Source organism: Vipera ursinii (assembly GCF_947247035.1).
Source record: "Vipera ursinii genome assembly, chromosome: 10".
In the NCBI taxonomy this organism is placed as follows: Eukaryota; Metazoa; Chordata; class Lepidosauria; order Squamata; family Viperidae; genus Vipera; species Vipera ursinii.
The window spans coordinates 1,906,583-1,923,845 of NC_139520.1; the positions used below are offsets into that span (position 1 = coordinate 1,906,583).

General features: G+C 42.3%; 2 protein-coding genes across 2 annotated transcripts in view; both read left to right on the plus strand.

Annotated features, from left to right (window-relative positions):
* LOC310644907 (uncharacterized protein) overlaps nucleotides 1–17,263 on the plus strand; it is a gene marked incomplete at its 5' end in the record, with an annotated part of 161,325 nt that overhangs the window by 71,434 nt on the left and 72,628 nt on the right. The window lies entirely within an intron of this gene.
* The window catches only part of KCTD19 (potassium channel tetramerization domain containing 19), a gene marked incomplete at its 5' end in the record, with an annotated part of 62,886 nt that overhangs the window by 29,676 nt on the left and 15,947 nt on the right, over nucleotides 1–17,263 (plus strand). Inside the window, 3 exons of the mRNA XM_083370242.1 lie at nucleotides 2,424–2,507; nucleotides 3,777–3,882; nucleotides 6,723–7,329. Of these exons, the coding sequence (XP_083226368.1) occupies nucleotides 2,424–2,507; nucleotides 3,777–3,882; nucleotides 6,723–7,329 (797 nt within the window). The remainder of the gene's footprint in view (nucleotides 1–2,423; nucleotides 2,508–3,776; nucleotides 3,883–6,722; nucleotides 7,330–17,263) is intronic.

Here is a 17,263-nt window from a genome sequence, read left to right on the forward strand (position 1 = left end):
TCCAAGTATGGCCTCACTAGTGCAGTGTAGAACAGTACTATCATTTCTCATGATCTCGATGCTGTTCCTCTGTTGATGCATTGTAGAACTGTGTTGGCTTTTTTGGCAGCTGATTCATTGTAAGTGCTGGTCCACTTGGACTCCTAGATCCCCCTCACAGTTACTACTTTTGAGGCAGGTACCTTTTATACCTCTGCATTTGGTTTTTCCTGCCTAGGTGCAGGACCTGACTTTTCTCACCACTGAACGGCATCTTGTTGGATAGGGTGCAATGCTCAAGTCTGTCAAGATCCTTTTGAATCTTGAGGCTGTCTTCTGGAGGGTTGGCTATTTCCCCCAGCTTGGTGTCATTTGCATATCTGATGAGTTCTCCCTTTATCCCTCATCTGGATCATTTATAAAACTGAAGCCAGATGAACTGCTCTCAGAGAGCAGACTCTGGGATCAATACTGAGGCTTTTGTAGGCAGCTTCCAGCCATAGTGAAGATACGTCCTGTTGCCCTGGTTTTGGAAGGCTTCAGTAGCCTTGTACATCCACCTGCACATCCAGTTTCAGATTGAATGGAACAGGGATAGGACGTGGTTGTCTTAGACTTAGAAGCATGGAAAACTGGTAGCAGAAAAAGACTTAGTGGTCCATCGAGGCTGCCCTATGAGTTTACTGTTTTTTGCTTTCTTTTTTCTTTATTATTTTTAATTATTCTACTTACATTTTATTAATTTTTTAGTTTTTGTAAGGTGATAGATATGTTTATCCCAAGCATACTTAAACTCAGTTCCTGATGACTTAGCCACTGTGTCTGTTGGAAGTTGGTTCCAAGCTTCCATTGCTCTTTCTGTGAAGTGCTTGTCTTAAGCCTCCCCGGTCTGTTTCCCACTGAGTTTTAGGCTGCCAATTCAGATCGCTCCAGACATGATGAGCCTGGCCAAGATCCACATTCTGCTATTCCAGACCTTCCTTATTTTGCTCTGCTACATCAGGTGTGGCTCTGAGAAAGAGAGCGGGGCAGGTGGAGGGCACAAGGGCACCGTGGCCAGTCATCTGGAAAGCCCCCCCCCAATGCCTGACCCAGTTATCTAGCCAGGGTCATTGGGTTCTGCCACAGGTCAGGAAAGCCTCACCTGGTCCGGGGCTTTTCCTCCCAGCTCCTCTTCTCTGGAATTGATGCCCCCAGCTTTGTGCTCAGTTGGGATGTTTAATAGATCTTGGGTTTTTTGGCTTGAAACCTTATTATATTATGCAATTGATTTAATTTGTTATTTTCAGCTATTATTTCATTCTCTATGCCATGCTTAGTTATGTCAATGGAGCAGGGGTAGGCAACCTCGGCTCTTTTATGACTCGTGGACTTCAACTCCCAGAATTCCTGAGCCAAGCTGGCTCAGGAATTCTGGGAGTTGAAGTCCACGAGTCATAAAAGAGCCGAGGTTACCTACCCCTGCTATGGAGATTCTCAGTCAGCCGGGTCATGGTTGTCCCAAAGGTGCTTTTTCAAGAGGCAAGGGGACTTTCTTGTTTCAAAGAGAAACGAAACACCTTCAAAGAAAAACAAAGTCCAGTTGCCTCTAGAAAAAGCCACTGGGGGACATGCTTAGTTATCTTTTATTGAAAGGAAATGGTTACAGAAATTTTGACAAATGGATCACCTTTCACTTTAGAGCTCAATTGATTGTACAGTTCATTAAATAGATTTTGTTTCATCTTGGAAACCAAAAAGAAGGATGTTCTTTTCATGGAGAACTGAGGCAGTTGCGGGGGGGGGGGCATTTAACTACTGATAGCAACTTCCACCTGTCCCCACACACATTCTGCTCTCTTCCTCCCCATCTTTAGTTATAACTTATATTTTATTGTAATTTTCATATGATTTTATATATACTGCTCAAAAAAGGGAACACAAAATAAGACATCCTACTATTAAATACAGTACATTGTGTTGTTTAAGTGTTCCCTTTATTTTTTTGAGCAGTATATTTATTCATATATTTATGGTTTCATTTTAATTTAATCTGTCCAGAATTGCCTGGTGGGTGGCAAACAAGTTTAGTAAATAAAAATAATAATAAACAGAATTGCACAGTGTGTAGTTACAAATCTCTGCCGACTCCAGGACTAGCATGTTTTGCAGTTTGGTCTGTGAGCTGGGGAGTCTTAGATTCAAATGGTGGTTAATCCCACTGTACTTCTTCCTGGTCACTCTCTGCCATGGCTTTGTTTGGGCACCAGGCAATGCTTGGGAGACCCTCTCAAAGAATCAAATGGCTTTCTAGGATGAGAAGTTGGAACTTCAACGCGTTCTCTATAATGCTCAGCTATGGTAAAATCATCATTATAATAATTGTTTATTTAAATTTACCAACGGTTAATGTGGAATCTCAGCTCAGTTGATTTGAAATGATTTGCTTTTTCACTCCATGACAGGGAATGGTCACTTTTGTGCCAGGAAGTGATCGAGTATCAGATCCCTTCTCTGCTGGAGGCTCTATATCAGTATGACATGTACAGGTATTTCTGTCTTCTGCTTGATTCTCATTTGCTGCTCAGCATAAATAAAAATCAATGTACTCCAGGTAGTCCTTGACTTACAACCACAGTTGAGCCCAGAATTTCTGTTGCTAAGCAAGACAGTTGTTAAGTGAGTTTTTCCCCATTTTACAACCTTTCTTGCTACAGTTCTTAAGCAAATCATTGAAGTTGTTAGTAACACAGTTGTTAAGTGAATCTGCCTTCCTTATTTATTTATTTATTTATTTATTTATTTATTTATTTATTTAGATTTATATACCGCCCTTTTCCCGGGGGACTCAGGGCGGTTTACAGGGCAAATTAAAACAGTGCTATGTACAAATTAAAATTAAATTAAATTAATAGCCCCAAAAGAGTTTAAAATTTAAAATTTAAAACCTTAAAATCTCTCAGTCCAGGCCGGCTAATTCAAATAGCCAGGTTTTTAGGTCCCGGCGAAATGAACGAAGGTCGGGGGCAGTCCGGAGTTCCGTTGGCAGTTGATTCCATAGGGCAGGCGCACCCACCGAGAACGCTCTCCCCCTGGGGATCGCTCACCGGCACTCCCTGACCGGCGGGACCCTGAGGAGGCCCTCCCTGTGGGAGCGCACAGGATGATGGGAAGTTGATGCTGGCAGAAGGTGCTCCCTAAGATATTGACTTTGCTATTGACTTTGCTCATCAGAAGGTTGCAAAAGTGATCATGTGACCCCAGGACGCTGTGACCGTCATAAATGCATGTCAGTTGCCAAGCATCTGAATATTAATCACACAACTGTGGGGATGCTGCAACAGACCTAAGTGTGAAAAACAGTCATGGGTCTTTTACCCAGCGGTGTTGCAACTGCTAATGGTCACTAAATGAATGGTTTTAAGTTGAGGACGACCTCTTGTGGGTGCTCAATCACTGATGGTTTTTAAGAAGAGACTGGACAGCCACCCCCAGAGGAAAGCCTGGGTTTTCTCAGAGAAGCACTTCTCTTTGAAATGCAGAATCCTGGGGGGGGGAGGGAGTTTTAGGCCACCGGGGTGGGGTGAGAGGACATTTGAACAAGATGCAAAAATTTCTTGTGCTTTGGCCAAGAAATTAGAGTCAGTTGCTTCTCAAAATCTTTTTCTCCTACCTCTTAGGAAAAAGAGAAAAAATATTCACATAGCTTTCTCCTGTTTTTGACTTCTAATTCTTAATAGTAGAATTTTAACAATGACCAATATTATTGAGGCATAGAAAGTGTTTCCTAAAAAAGATGTAAAATGTTTGTGTTCCAGATTATGGGTGCAACAGAAGGAAGTTCAACATGTAGTTTATCCGGTTAGAAACCCTGAGTCTCCAATATCAGAGAAGGATACTGGATCCAACAAAGTCCTTCGAGATGTAATATTATTTTTTATTATTACTATTGTTATGATTGGTCGCATAGTCATCCAGATGTTTGGATTTGGCATTTTTATCCACCTGTTGAGCTGTTCCAGGTCAAGCTGCCTTTTACAATTGACTGGTAGGGATTTTGTCAATGCTGTTATACTCAAGTGGTGCTCCATATTTTTGAGATTGCACCCGAGGAGCCTCTGACTGTTCATACTACCTTTTCTTTCTTTTGCCACAGTCATTCCATTTCTATTTGCAGGTTTTTGTATTTTATGATTCCCCCCCACCCCTGGCTCTTTCTCTTTTATTCTGCTGTTATTACCATCATGCTGGTTTTCTTCTTTCTCATTTTTGAACACTGCAGAAAAAAAATACCCTTCCAGTGGTAGAGTGAAAGAATCTGCCACTTTAAATACTAAGGTCAAAACAAAAGTTAATGCCAGGCTCAGAAAACAAAGGGAGAGAGAAGGTTTTTTTCTAATCAAACCATAGCAGTATAATGGACAGCAAGAAAGAGCAAATTTCTACACTTCCCATCAGCTTTAATAATATTCATATATACGGGATCGTCAACTTAAGACGAGCCTTTTAACCACTGTTCTGAGTTACTACGGCCTCTAAGTGGGGGCTTTATGACCCCTGCAGCATTTCCAGCTGTGGTAAACTTTCACATTTCCCTGTGTCATGTGACTACATTTCAGGCGCTTGGCAACTGGCTCGCCTTTATGACCAATTCAGCATCCTGCTGAATTTTAATTTAATTTCACCCTGAAATACATACCTGGTGGAAAGAATGTCTTAGCTGACGCCCTCTCCAGATTACCCGAATACAAAAGCCAACATGAACAAGTTGTAGATTCTATTATGCTCCCATCTCAAGTTATTTCTCAAATAACTTCCCAGAGTCACCAGTCTGCAAAGACTCTTAACCCTGATGATCCTTTGACAAAGAAGTTAAAACAAGAATTGATTATTGACCAATGGTTCAAGGACAATCAAACTACCCTTACCTATAGGAATGGTATAGCTTGGAAAGGGGGAAAATTATATTTACCTAAATTACTCAGACTACAAGCACTCCAAAGCAGTCATGATGTTAAACAAGCTGGTCATTTTGGTTACCTAAAGATACTATACTTAATCCAGAGGCAGTTTTGGTGGCCAGGCTTAAAGAAGGATGTGGAGAACTATGTAAAAAGCTGTGTAGTCTGTGCTACCATGAAAAGAATCCCAGGAAAACATCCTGGGCTATTGCAGCCTATTGTGGATCCTTCCCAACCATAGGAAGAGATCGCTATGGAGTTTATCATCAAATTACCTGAGAGTGGAGGAAATACGGTAATATGGACTATGATTGATCTATTTTCAAAGCAAGCTGAATTTATTGCCTGCTCAGGCCTCCCTTCAACCCAGAAATTGGCTGTTCCTGAAGCATATTTACAGACTACACGGCGCACCAAAGGGAATAATTTCCGATGGGGAGTGCAGTTTATGGCCAGGTTTTAGAGGGACTGTCTAAAATTAATTGGTTCTACACAAGGACTGTCAGCGGCTTTTCACCCGTCTACGAATGGGGCGGGTGAAAAAGCGAATGCAATGGTGGAACAATATCTTTGATGCTATGTGGATTACCAACAGAGAAATTGGACTGATCTCTTCCCTTTCACTGAGGTGACTTATAACAACACTGTACCATAGCAGCACCATTTTACACCATTTAAAATAGCCACAGGGAGGGATTTCATCCCGATGCCTGAATATCCCCAGGAACCACCTGCATCTCAGACTTTAGATCAATGGGTGACGGCTTGGAAGGAGGTGTGGGACAATGCAAAGAAAGCTTTGAAAAAAGCCTCAGAGACTTACAAAAAACAATCTGATAAGAAAAGGGCACCTCAAAAGTCATTTTCTGTGGGAGAGAAGGTTTATCTTTCCACAAAATATTTAAGACTCAAATTACCTAGCAAAAAACTGGGGCCAAAATACCTGGGACCTTTTCCCACAGTGCAGATTTTAAACCCAGTGACTATGAAGCTAAAACTCCCTCGACTTTTAGGAAAGATCCACCCAGTATTTCACTGCAGTTTGTTGAAGCCTTTCAGAGATTGTACTCTGAGACCCCCTCTCAAGAAAGCACCTGGCCCGCTTGTGGTAGCTAAAGAGACTTATTACAAAGTGAAGCGTATTCTTGATGCAAGATTGTATGAAGGGGAATTGCAATATTTAGTGCAGTGGAAGGGATATCCATTATCAGAGGCTACCCGGGTGAAGTGTAGTGATGTGAAAGCTAATAGGATCATATGTAAATTTTATGATAAACATCCAAACAAACTGAGCGGGACGCCTAACTTTTATTCTTGTTTAATTTGCAGGATTTCTCCTTTCTTTCAAAGGGAGCCGAATGTCAATGTTGTGACAAACTGAACTGAAGCCATTTTTCATTTTGTCTTTGTTGTCACATTTTAGTTTAGATGAAGGAGGGGGAGGGGGGACGATAAGTTTCTGAGTTAGCCATAACAATGCTTCTGTGTGAGAATCAAGGTCAATCCTGATAAGAGTTTTGGTGGGCTGAAAAGCTGGGAGCCCATGTTTTGAAATGATTGGTGAATGTGATTTATGACAGCAATTTGGGGTGGTAATTGCAACTCGTTACTTTGTAGCCTGAGGGAGGGGATCTTAGTCTTGGGTTCACCCTTGTATGTGCCAATATCTTGTTTCCTAAATAAAATGTTCTTTAAGGAAGAAATCCTTGCCTTGAAGTTCTTTTAAATGGTTTCATCTATCGGAACTATGACAACATTATTAATTATGCTTTAATGGATTTTTTTTCTCTTCCCTTTTTGAAGCATCTGCATTTTGCTGATTTAGATCAGTGTGCCAATAACTGGAATATAACTAGAGAACCACAGTCCACGGAAGGGAGTGATAGAGAGAACACCAAATACACCAGCATTTCTCCCATTAAGGGAGCAAAGCGAAAACATCCCTGGGAAACCTCCAAGTCCTCCGATGACTGGGGAGACGCCTGCCTTTTCCGACAGGAAGGAAACCCCAAGAAAAGAGGAGCAAAAGGCAGCCTAACCAAACCCCTGGAGAACAGTGACCCCCCCATTCAGAAGCTCATTTCTCTTGTGCAAGGCTGGGATATGGCTCACTGCAGATGCTGTGGGGCTCCCCAGGGACCAGGATCTGGTGAGGAATCCAAATGGAGAGCATTGTCTGGGAGGATCCCCCCTGCCAGCTGCTTCAGAATCTCCAGCTCTGAGTTCTCCAGCAATGAGGTGGCCATACAAGGAGCACCAGAAAATCTGTCCAAGGCTGAACCGTGCAAGCCGGGACCCCTGCTCTCCCAGGGCTGGCTGGCAAAGGCGGATGAGCCAAGCAATCTGGAGGAGGTGCCCTCCTCAGGGAAAAGTGGCAGCTCTCGGGAACAGAGTGGCCAGAAAGAAAAGGGTAAGTGGAACTCTTTCACTTGCTGCTTGTAAATGATTTCCGGCTTTGATTGGGAATAAGTGACTGCTCTCCATGACTTATTTATCCTAGAAGTTGGGTTCCTTAGAAATTGTAGGTAGAGCTTGAAAACTGCTAAGCTTGTAAGCCGCCCTGAGTCTTTGGAGAAGGGCGGGATATAAATGGAATTAAAAAAAAAATTATTTTCTCCCTGAACCTTGTATTTTTAATTGTAACCTATTCAGGAGGAGGCTTAGTGACCAACCTCTTGCTAAGTTAGTCATGATCCTTGTAATAGTCCCGAAGATGCTTTTTCATGAGGCAACTGGACTTTCTTTGAAGACATTTCGCTTCTCATCCAAGAAGCTTCTTCAGATCCTTGGAGTAATTAAAGTATTTGGTTTTTCTTGCCTAAACATAAAACCTTACTTTTCTCTCCACTGAATTGCACTTTCTTGGATAGGGCCCAAGAAAGTCTGTCAAGTTCCTTCTGAATCTTGAGTTTATCTTCTAAACCAGGCATGTCAAACTCGTGACAATGCGGGACATATCACAACTTTTTCCCTATTGCCGGCAATGGAGTGGGTGCGGTTTCAGCGTGACGCATCCGGCCCGTGGGCCAGCAGTTTGACATGCCTGTTCTAAAATGTTGGCTGTTCCTTCTACCTTGCTGTTGTCTGCAAATCTGATGAGTTCCCCGTCTGTCCCTACATCTAAATTAGTTATGAAGATGTTGAAGAGTACTGGGCCCTAGAGAGACCTTGAGAAACAGCAGTTCTATGCCACATATTTCTATCTTATTGAGAAGAAGGCTATGGTCTACTTCGTCAAATGCCTTTGAAGAGTACTGAGCCTAAGACAGAACCTTGGGGTACCTCACTGCATACAAAAAAAAAAAAGAGCCTTGGTGGAGCAGTGGGCTAATGCCTCCTTAAGTAACACCAGCTGCCTGCAATTAGTGCAGGTTCGCATCCCACCAGGCTCAAGGTTGACTCAGCCTTCCATCCTTCCGAGGTAGGTAAAATGAGGACCCAGATTGTTGGGGGCAATTAAGCTGACTTTGTAATAATGCCGCTTGGGGGGGGGGTGAAAGCCCTAATAAGCAGGCATATACATAGAATGAAGGCTACTGCTAAGCTTGTAAGCCGCCCTGAGTCTTCGGAGAAGGGCGGAATATAAATGGAATTAAAATAAATAATAAATAAAATACTTCTCTCCATGTAGATGCAGTTCCATTAAGGACTACATGTTGAGTGCGGTTGGTCAGCCAGTTATGAATCCATCTAATGGTGATGCTATCTATCACACATTTTTCTATCTTATCAAATAGTAGGCTGTGGCCTATTTTATCAAGTGCCTTACTGAAGTCCAAGTATACTATGTCCGCAGCATTTCGCTAGTCCACTAATTTAGTCATTTTGTCAAAGAATGCAATAAGATTTGTCTGGCATGATCTGTTTTTGATAAAGCCGAGTTGGATTCTGGTAATAGCTTTGCTCACTTCTAAGTGTTTGCAGATCTGTTGCTTGATTAATTTTCCAGGATTTTCCCAGTTATTGAGGTCAGGTTGATTGGTCTGTTGTTTCCTGGATCCATTTTTTTTCCTTTTTTGAAGGTGGAAACTACATCAGCTCTTTTCCAGTCATGGTAGTTCCCCGGTTCCAGGGTCTGTGAAAAAATATGATTCAGTGGTTCCACAGTGCCTTCAGAACTCTAGGATGTAATCCATCTGGTCCTGCAATTTGAATTTATATCTAGAATGGACAGTGTTGTATTACCTTTTTCTTGCCTATTTTGACTTGTTCAGTATTCCTAATTTGTCTTTTACGTTCTGTTTTTGGTAGATGGGACTCTTTTTTCCTTTAGTGTAAAGAAAAATGCAAAGAATTAATTAAGAAGTTCAACTTTCTCCCTGCTGCCTGTCATGTCCTTGCCATTTTCTCTCTTTAGTGGACCAATTGTTTCCTTGATTTTTTTCTTTTTTTTAACATGTTGAAAGAAACTTTTAAAAATTAATTTTGACATTTGTTAAACGTCTTACTGCATACTGAGCCTTTGCTTTCCTGACTTCATCTTTGCAGATTCAGGCTATATATTGTTATTCTGCTTTAGTTATATGTCCACCTTTCCTCTTTTTATACTTATCCTTTTTGTCTTTCAGTTTATCAGAGAGTTCCTTGTGCAATTATGCTAGTTTCATCTGGGGTTTCTTGTTTTTGTTTTTGACTGGTTGTGCTGCCACCACGTGGCTGTGTGGAGAAATCACAATGTGGGCAGTCAGACCCTCCTACCCTATGATGTATTTCCTCTTCCCTCCCCTTTCTGGGATGGACTTCCTTCTCCTTTGTCTCTAGAGCAGACATGTCAAACACAAGGCCCGGGGGCCAAATCCGGCCCGCGAAGTGGTTTCATGTGGCCCGCGAAGCCATCCTGGAAACAGCGAGGGAACGGCCCCCACTGCCTTGCCCCTGGCCCAGAGACCCTCAGATCTGTCCCACTCCTGCCCAGGCCCCCGTAGGCACCCTTGATGCGAATGATGTAGAGCTGGCCACACGCACCCAGAAGGCCATACGCACTCTAGCCACGCCCACCCAGTAGGCCACACCCACCCAGGCCACACCCACCCGGCCCCCTGAGGGCAACCGCAATGCTGATGCGGCCCTCAATGAAATTGAGTTTGACACCCCTGCTCTAGAGAGTCCATTCTCCTTTAGCCAGAAGACATGGGGTAACTTGCAGACTCAATATGCAGATCTTGGGAGTATTACCATTTTCTAACTATTCTGGATCAAAGCTGTTGTACTTTAATTAATCTCTTGTTAAGACTTCTATGGTCTATATAAGCAGATGTCATTAACATTAACAGATCTCTCCAGATAGTTTTGAACTCGTAGAAACACCTTTTATCATATAGAAATACCTTTATTGCATGTAGAGTTGAATACAGTAGGTGGATGCATTCAGATGACCTTTGTACAGCATTTCCAAGATATTTCAAAGGTATCTCTAAGGTTAGAAAATTGTAATACTCCCAGGATCTGCATATTGAGTCTGCAAGTTACCCCATGTCTTCTGGCTAAAGGAGAATGGACTCTCTAGGGACAAAGGAGGAGGAAGTCCATCCCAGAAAGGGGAGGGAAGAGGAAATACATCATAGGGTATGAGGGTCTGACTGCTCACATTGTGATTTCTCCACACAGCCACGTCTTGGCAGCACACTGGTATTGTGCTAGATTAGGTTTTTATAATCTCATTTTTACAGAGTTTCACAAGCTTCTGGAGTTATTTTTCCCTTTAAGATTTTTCTCCGTGGAGTCTTTTCCAAGCTCTAATTTTAATCAGGTCTCTTACAGTCCAAGACACTAGTTTGACTTTGTTCTGTTGCTTATGTTGAATTACAATATGACCTGGTTACTCTCCCCCAAAGTTCCCAGAACTTCAAACCCCTCTTATCATTTCATCTGCCAGAGAGAATTAAGTTCAATATAGCTGACCCTCTAGTTCCCTCCTCCACCTTTACGGAGACAAAGTTGTCTGCTACATTGGTCAGGAATCTGTTTGACCTCCCACTTAGTGCACAGTTTGTCTCCCAGTTGGTGTCAGGGTATTGAAAGTCCCCCATTATTATTGCAGTGTGTTTCCTGCACGCCTTAGCTCACTGATTAGCAAAGGTTCATCCGTTTCCTCTGGTTGGGTGGCCTGTAGTCTATACCTCTGGCAATGTCGTTCCTTTTTCCTTTTATATTAACCCAAATGCATTCTAGGAGGTTTGATCCTTGTTTTTGCATTTCTGTAGGGGTGTAGTGATTTCTTATATATGATGTTAACTCCAAATAAATAATAATAATAATAACAACAACAACAACAACAACAATAATAATAATAATAAATAAATAAATAAATAAATAAATAAAGTTGGAAGGGACCTTAGAGGTCTTCCAGTCCAACCCCCTGCTTAGGCAGGAAACCCTATACCATTTCAGACAAATGACTGTCCAATCTGTTCTTAAAAACTTCTAGTTTTGGAGCATCCACAGCTTCTGGAAGCAGAAGTTTAAATCCTTCTAGCCATATGCTCCAGTCATGAGTTATATCCCACCACGTTTGGGCAACAATTCCATATCTGCCCTTATATATTAGGTGTCAGGTCCACCATGGTGGTGCCCTGCCATTCTGTTGGAGGGAAAGGGAGGAAGGTTTCTGGCATTCTTTGCATGCTTTCGCTTTTGCTGTAACCCCTTGGAAATTCAGGAGGTGGTGTCAGGGCCCACTTCAAAACCTCATCCCAAGAAAGCAGGACTCTTGAAACAAGTTTCTTTCCAAAAGGAACTTTTATTAGGAGAAGCTGATAGCAGGCATGATAGGCAGGATTTGGGGGTTTCCTGCTCAGATCAATAGGTTAAAAGAATCCCAGGCATAACCCCACTCCAATAGTTCATCCGGTCAGTTTGAATGGGCCAATCTCCAGGAGTTAAGTCCGCTGTGGGAAGGGAGCTGATAATGGGATCCTTTCCCAGGCTTGTGAAGATGTTGTTGGATCTTTGCGCCTTCCCTTTCACAGCGAGAGATAAACCAGATGGCCGAGGCATATTCCTTTCTCACCCCAAGGTAACATCAAGGGAGAGACAGTTCAAAGAGTCAGCATGTAGGAACAGCGGAAAGGATACAATGTAGTAAAGCAGAATAACATACCACAGAGCCTTCCCCTCTGCCCCTAGGGAGAATGGCAGAACCCTCAGAAAGTAAAGAATTAGGAAAGAGATTAGATGGATTTCCTCCCCCCCGGGAACAATGGGTTCTGACAGGGAGATTGTCTTTGGAGTCGAAACAGACTTCTTCCCAACCAGTTCCATCCTGGTTCCAAGGCCATTGTGCCTGGAGAATGACCTGTTATCTACCCAGCACCTCAGCAATCTCATAACATCCCTATGGCATTATATTGGCTGCCAGTGGACGGGTCAGGGGGGGTGGATTTGGGAAAAACAAAAGAAGTGCTTTACACTTTGAGTGGGACCTTCAGATTCCACCTGGCTTCTCTGCATCCACCATCTCTCAGTAAAAGTTCTTTTGATTAACCTTAATGGAGTCAAGAGATTTACTTGATTGCCATGAGGTTTATGCTTGGAATTACCTTCCAAATGTTTGCCTTCCTCCCCCTCCAGTTGTATTTTAAAGACCTTTGGATAAGGCAAGTCAGTTGGTTTCCAGAGATGTTCTTTCCAGTTATTGTGAGGTGTAGCCCATCCCCTGCCAGAAGTTCCTAGGAATTCGGTGTAGGAATTCAGAGTTCTCTCAATGGCACATCCCCTAAGCCAGTGGTTTATTTCCATGCTTCTGAGTTTCCTCATTGGACGGTTATTTTTTTGCAAATTGATTCATGGCAGATTCCACCTCCCCCCCTTGCTCTCTGCTCTCCACCCATACATCTTTTTGTTGTCATATTAATGTATTCTTGTGTTCTTTTTCATTATTTCATTGTTCTATTTTACTTCTGTAATCTTTACACACTTTTCACTTTTTCCTTTTTATTGTAGTAAGCCACCTAGAGTAGCTTTATGGTGAGATAGGTAACAAATAAGTTTAACAAATAATAGATGAGATAGATGATAGATAGATAGATAGATAGATAGATAGATAGATAGATAGATAGATAGATAGATAGATAATAGATTAAGGTTGTCATCAAAATCAAATTTTAAAGATGTAATATTTTTTTAAAAATATCTTCAGTACTTAGAAAGTCAAAGATGATCCGTTGGAAAAAGTGATGTTCAGAAGGCAAAACCCAGAGATTCTGCATTTGTTTTCTCCCAGGAGGAAAATGAAACTCATCATGGTTTTGTGTGTGGGGAGGAGAGAGGTGGCTGCTTAATACAGACTAGGAGGGTGAGAGAGAAACTGGGTGGGCAATGTAAGGTGCTTTGAGGTGCACCAGGGGCATGGACCAAGTCCCAGGTGCAGTCATGGCCATTAGGGGCTCCAGCTGATTTCTGAGTTTCCTTGGGGCTGCCCTGTTCTGCCCAGATTGCTTCACCTACCCTCGGTCCTCTTCTGGCTGCAGTGGGGACTGGCAGCCTTTCCTTCTTTTGCAAGTGGGAAACTATCATCCAGTCAGCATGCAGAGCATGTGCTGTAACAGTGACACCACCAGTTTCACAACTACAAATAAAAAACTCAATTCTTTGGGTTGCTGTGTATGTTTTTTTAGGGTTCTGTTTCCCCAAGAGATCAGCTTGTAAGCCTAGTAAACTGTGGAATGAGAGGCCAAGGATACATGAAACTCAAACACTTTGCTGCCATCTTGTGAATGAATAATGATTGCGTTGCAAAATAAATAAATGAAAGGTGAATGGGTTTGGAAGTAAGGTAAAGACCAAAAATTAATGGTTAGATGGAGTTCATGAGAGGGTCTGAAAGAGGAGTAAGAAGTTTAAAGAACAAAAGGCCCTGCACGAAGCAACATGGAGACATAAGGAAGGCTAGAGAAGTAGAGAAGGACAGAAAATTGTGTTCATATAATCTACATTTTACAGGAGTTTGTTTCTCTCTACTCAAGCTTCTTACAGTTTCTCTCTGCTTCACAAAATATCCTTGTCCCAAAAGGGAATAGCTTGATCGATATTTATGTCAACAAATCATTCGGCTGCTCCTTCATTCAATTCCCACATGGCTTCTGACTGCAACATAAAGAAGCCCTGTGGTGGAAAAAGGACTTTTGTTTTCTGTTATTAAACTTTCCCTGAAGAGAATTTGAATTCATAAGAAGCCTGCACCGTTACCAGCTATTTCATTACAAAGCCTGTGTGTTTAATTTCACTCTTGTTGTTTTGAGAAGGTCATAATTAATTCCCTTGTGGATTTCTACTAACCTTGTCTCCAGCTGCAGAAGATGTTGCAGACAAACAGTTGTCCAATCTTTTCTTGAAAACCTCCATCATGTCTGCATTATACTAATTAAATCATATTTACCACAAGTTTAAGCTCTTCTTGGGTATTTAATTCTCATGTTCTGGACAACAACAAAGGCCAGTATGTTTTCTGATTTTTCACTGAGCCTGTTTAAAGGACTAATTTCAGTTACACACCTAGTTTCTGAAGCGTGCAAGTCTTATTTGAGATTGTTACTTCAGGATTTTTGTTCCCATCATCCTGTCTGTGTCAATTGTCTGACTAGCAAATCTAACAAAAAATTTCCTCTAGGCGATTGAGTTCCGAAAGGTAAAGCTTTATTGGATAAACCATCTAGGAACTAAAGAAGTGAAACCAGCTCTGAGTTTTCCCATGCAGAAGCTTGCTTAGTTAAACAAAAGATTCCTGTTCCCCCACCCACCAGATGTTCACATTGCCACTGGCTGAAACAGTCCCAGTTTCCTAGCAATCGCTTCACAGATGCGCATACCAGGCATCCAGTAACATAGCTCTCAATCTCTTTGTTCATCTTAGAACTGCCTCTTAGCCCGATTGTCAGACCCCTCCAATGTATTTCCCTTCATATTATTACTTTGCCTATGTATTCTTTTTCAGGGTCTGCCATTCTGGTAGGAGGGGGGCTGCTTGCTTGGGGGATGTATTTGTCTCGCTCTACTCTGTCCACTTCAAAACATCCTCCCTCTGTGAGAAAGGAATGTCTGCCTTATCTCCAGACAACGGAGCCTGGGACCGTTGGGAAATGAAAGCAAGAGAGAACTTGAGATGAGTGCTAAAATCACCAGGTTCTCAAAACAACCCAGCACCTATGGATTGGCTGGATTTCAGCTGGACAGTTGGACACTGGGGGGAGGAGTCTTGAATGGGCATTTTGATATAACCTTTCGCACGCAATTTTCCAGACCTTGCTTTGCTCTATTGCTATCACTAACTCAATAAAAGTTCCTTTTGAAAATGCCTGTTTCAAGAGTTCTGTTTTCTTGGAAGATCTAGATGAGACAATCCCTTACATAAAGCAAGGTCTGCAATAGTGCCCAACCCGGAGAGGCATCTGCCCTATTGTGGGGGACCGTGCACAATATGTCTCTGCATGGCAGTGAAATGGGAGAAGCCGGGACCGAAGATTGGAGTGAAATGGATCTGGAAAAAGTGTGGGCTGTCCTGGAATGGGCCCCTCCCTGCACCAGAAAGCAATTACAGAGCTTTCTGGGGTTTGCTAATTTTTACAGGCAGTTTCTCCCTTCATTCATGCAGATTGCGCTCCCCATTACAAACCTGCTAAAAACAAAGGGAGAAAATAAGCTGAAGCCTAGCCAGGGCTTTTCAACCTTTTCACCCATTGTACCACTTTTAGGATATGGCAGCATCCGAGTACCACCAGTCGCCTAGCAAGGGGTCAAAAACTTGATGACCCCCCCAAAATAGGAAAAAAGTGATGAAGTACAGGTAGTCCTAGACTTACAAGAGTTCGCTTAGTGACTGTTCAAAGTTACAATATTTAAGAAGACAGCCCCAAACCTCTTATGCTAACACAATGCATCATGTCAGTTGTAGGACAAATAACATGAGCAAGCATTTCTTCCCTGATACAAAAAGCAGAAAAAGCAGCAAAAATAGAAAAAAGACAGAATGTGCATTTCATTAATGGAGAACAAAGGAAGTGAGTAACTCTGACTTAAGAGGAAAAAATAGGCTAAAAATAAATAAAAATAAAAATAGTTGACACTGAGTGAAGCAAGCTGCCAGAAAGTGGATTTTATTACAGAAGCCAGACAGAGAAGTGATTCAGCAATGACTTCTGGACTGGCTAGTAAAAATCACCTAAATGCATGGTACAATTTATACTCTTTTTCCTATTTTAAGTTTTGATGAGATTTGTAAGAAGTTTGTTCTTCTTAATTTCCTAGCTTGGTTTTTTTCCCTTTCAGCCGGATTGATCATTCCTATCACCCAGGGAAGGAAATAACTTGTTGATGAAGTTTTTGTGTGTCTAGGTTAATCTTGTCATAAGTGCTGGTGTATCTGGGGTTAATCCTGTTATTGGTTTCTATGTGTGTATAGGGCAAACCTGACAGCTTTCTTTTGGTTTGTTCAAGGCTAGTGCTTACCACTCCATTGTTTCTTTTGCTTTGTGTTCTTGGCTCTTGGCCGTCTGGCCCAGGCTATTAACTGAGGGGGGGGGGGGAGAGAAAGAGAGAAAAAAAGGAAAAAAAACCCTCTTCTCTGGTACTTCTGTTTTTCTGCTTGACTTTTCTAAGAGAAGGGAAATGAATGTTTCTTTTGGAGCAGCCTTTCGTATTTGTAATAGTTGGTTTCTGGGGCCAGGCTTTCTGCATCTTTACCTATTGTTCCTGCCTGTTTAATATTTCCCAAAGGTATTTCTTTTTCATGGGTATGTAGATGGTAACTTCTAATTATTGATTGAATCAATAATCCATCACAGCCATGGAGCAAGTTTCGAATTGACTCCGGAGTTCAGAGATCTTAAACCAGGGGTGGGGAACTATGGCCCCTTTATGACTGGTGGACTTCAACTCCCAGAATTCCTAAGCCAGCATGGCTCAGCTTGGAAACCTCTCCCTTTCCCCTCAGCATGGCTGGCTCAGGAATTCTGGAGTTGAAGTCCAGGGGTCATAAAAGAGCCAAGGTTCCCCACCTGTCTTAAACGGCTGTTCCACGGGAATTACATTCCATGAGGGAAGCTGAGTGAGGGATTTACTTTGGAAACAGGTGTTTGTAAGTCTAACCAAACAGGCTAAAGCTGACAGCTGCTCTTTGCTAAACTTGCCCCCCCCCCCAAAAAAAGCAACGTTGCAAAAAGACAAACCAGCAAAGGAGCCAAACTTTTTCCTTCAACCTCTTCTGGAGGAAAGAGGAACGTAGCATCTGCCAGGCATTTTTTCTCCTAATTGGCACCCAAAACAAAGAGAAAAAAACTGCTGCGGAGTTTTGAAAAACTGCCAGGGCTCCTGCAACCCTTCCCAAAACAAAGCGCCCCGTGCAGCCCAAC